The sequence below is a fragment of the Echinops telfairi genome, unplaced genomic scaffold (assembly GCF_000313985.2).
Source record: "Echinops telfairi isolate 266 unplaced genomic scaffold, ASM31398v2 ScPeMD7_18;HRSCAF=68, whole genome shotgun sequence".
Taxonomy (NCBI): Eukaryota; Metazoa; Chordata; class Mammalia; order Afrosoricida; family Tenrecidae; genus Echinops; species Echinops telfairi.
In genome coordinates this window covers 52,100,779-52,102,094 of record NW_022103915.1, presented here as the reverse complement: position 1 = coordinate 52,102,094, position 1,316 = coordinate 52,100,779, and the positions used below count along the sequence as shown (strand labels likewise).

The 1,316-nt window shown below is 68.8% G+C and overlaps 1 protein-coding gene across 1 annotated transcript in view; it reads left to right on the top strand.

Annotated features, from left to right (window-relative positions):
• The first annotated feature begins 41 nt into the window (after positions 1 to 41).
• Positions 42 to 1,316, top strand: part of SAMD4A (sterile alpha motif domain containing 4A) — a 265,015-nt gene continuing 263,740 nt past the window's right edge. Inside the window, exons 1-2 of the mRNA XM_045287722.1 lie at positions 42 to 58; positions 692 to 1,311. Coding sequence (XP_045143657.1) covers positions 1,116 to 1,311 — 196 coding nt within the window. The 5' untranslated portion in view covers positions 42 to 58; positions 692 to 1,115. The remainder of the gene's footprint in view (positions 59 to 691; positions 1,312 to 1,316) is intronic.

Genomic DNA, 1,316 nt, shown 5'->3' with positions numbered 1-1,316 from the left:
AGCACACGCGCGCGCACGTCTGACGCTCCGGCCGAGCAGGCCCGCGGAGACCTCCGGGGTGGGCTGGCGCTGCGCCGGGGAGCCGGGGCTCGGGGCCACGCCGCCGCCCACTGGGCTCGGAGCTTTGGGTGGGGAGAGTTTATTTTTGTCTCGAGCTGCCTCCGCGGCTGCTCACGGCCTAAATCCAGAGGGGCGCCTGGCGGTGGCGATGCTGGCGGTGGCTGTAGATGGAGCTGCAGCCGCTCGGCTGCTTCTCCGGGAGGAGGAGGAGGAGGAGGAAGGAACGCGGGCGGCGGCTGCTGCCGCCTCCGCCTCTGCTTTGCATTACCCCCCCACCCCCGCGCCCCTTCGCCGCCGCAGTGCAAGTTTTCTGCGCCGGAGATCTGTTGCTGGGCTGGCGTTCTCGGGCACGGCCCCCCAGCCCCGGCCACCCCGGGTAGGGCGTGCGGGGAGCACCAGCAACAGGGAGCCGCGGGGTCCCCTCCCGCACCTGGAAGGAGGCTTCTCGCCATTCCCAGCACGGGGACAGCGCATCGCCTGCATCCTGGTGTCGGAGGGGGGTGGCTGGAATTCGGGGGACGGAACCTCCCGCGGCGCTCCCTCCCTCCGGGCACCCTCAGAGGCACCCACTCCCCGGGGCACCCAGCACCGGGGGCTCGAGGTCTCACTGCATTCCTTTCTCTCCTTCCAGCGGTGATCGGCGCCCGGGAATGCGGCTGTGAAGGGGCCGAGCTGCAGCCCAGCGGGAGGAGACCCCGGGACGCCGGAAATAACCATCTGGAAGCTGCAGGGAAGGGGTGGGGGGCAGAGCCTTCTTCATTCAGTTGTGTGCCTTGAAGGGATTCTCTCTTTTTTTTTTTTGAATCGTTCTTTTGAAAGAAACATTTCCGCGCTACTGTCTGTCAGCGTCTCGGGAGACCGCAGCCCGAACCACCGGAACGTAACTGGAAGCAGACCGGAGCAGGAGCCGCGCGTCCCTGCAGCGCCCGGCCCCCGCGCCACCTCGGCACAGGACCGCATCTCGGGCGGCCGCGGGGCTCCCGCCAAACTTCGGGGCGGGCGGAGCGGGCTGGGGTGCCGAAGGGACGCTTGAGACGGCGGGCGGCCCCCTCACCATGATGTTTCGCGACCAGGTCGGGGTGCTGGCGGGCTGGTTTAAGGGCTGGAACGAATGCGAGCAGACTGTTGCGCTGCTGTCGCTGCTCAAGCGCGTGAGTCAGACCCAGGCCCGCTTCCTCCAGCTCTGCCTGGAGCACTCGCTGGCCGACTGCGCCGAGCTGCACGTCCTCGAAGGCGAGGCCAACAGCCCCGGTAAG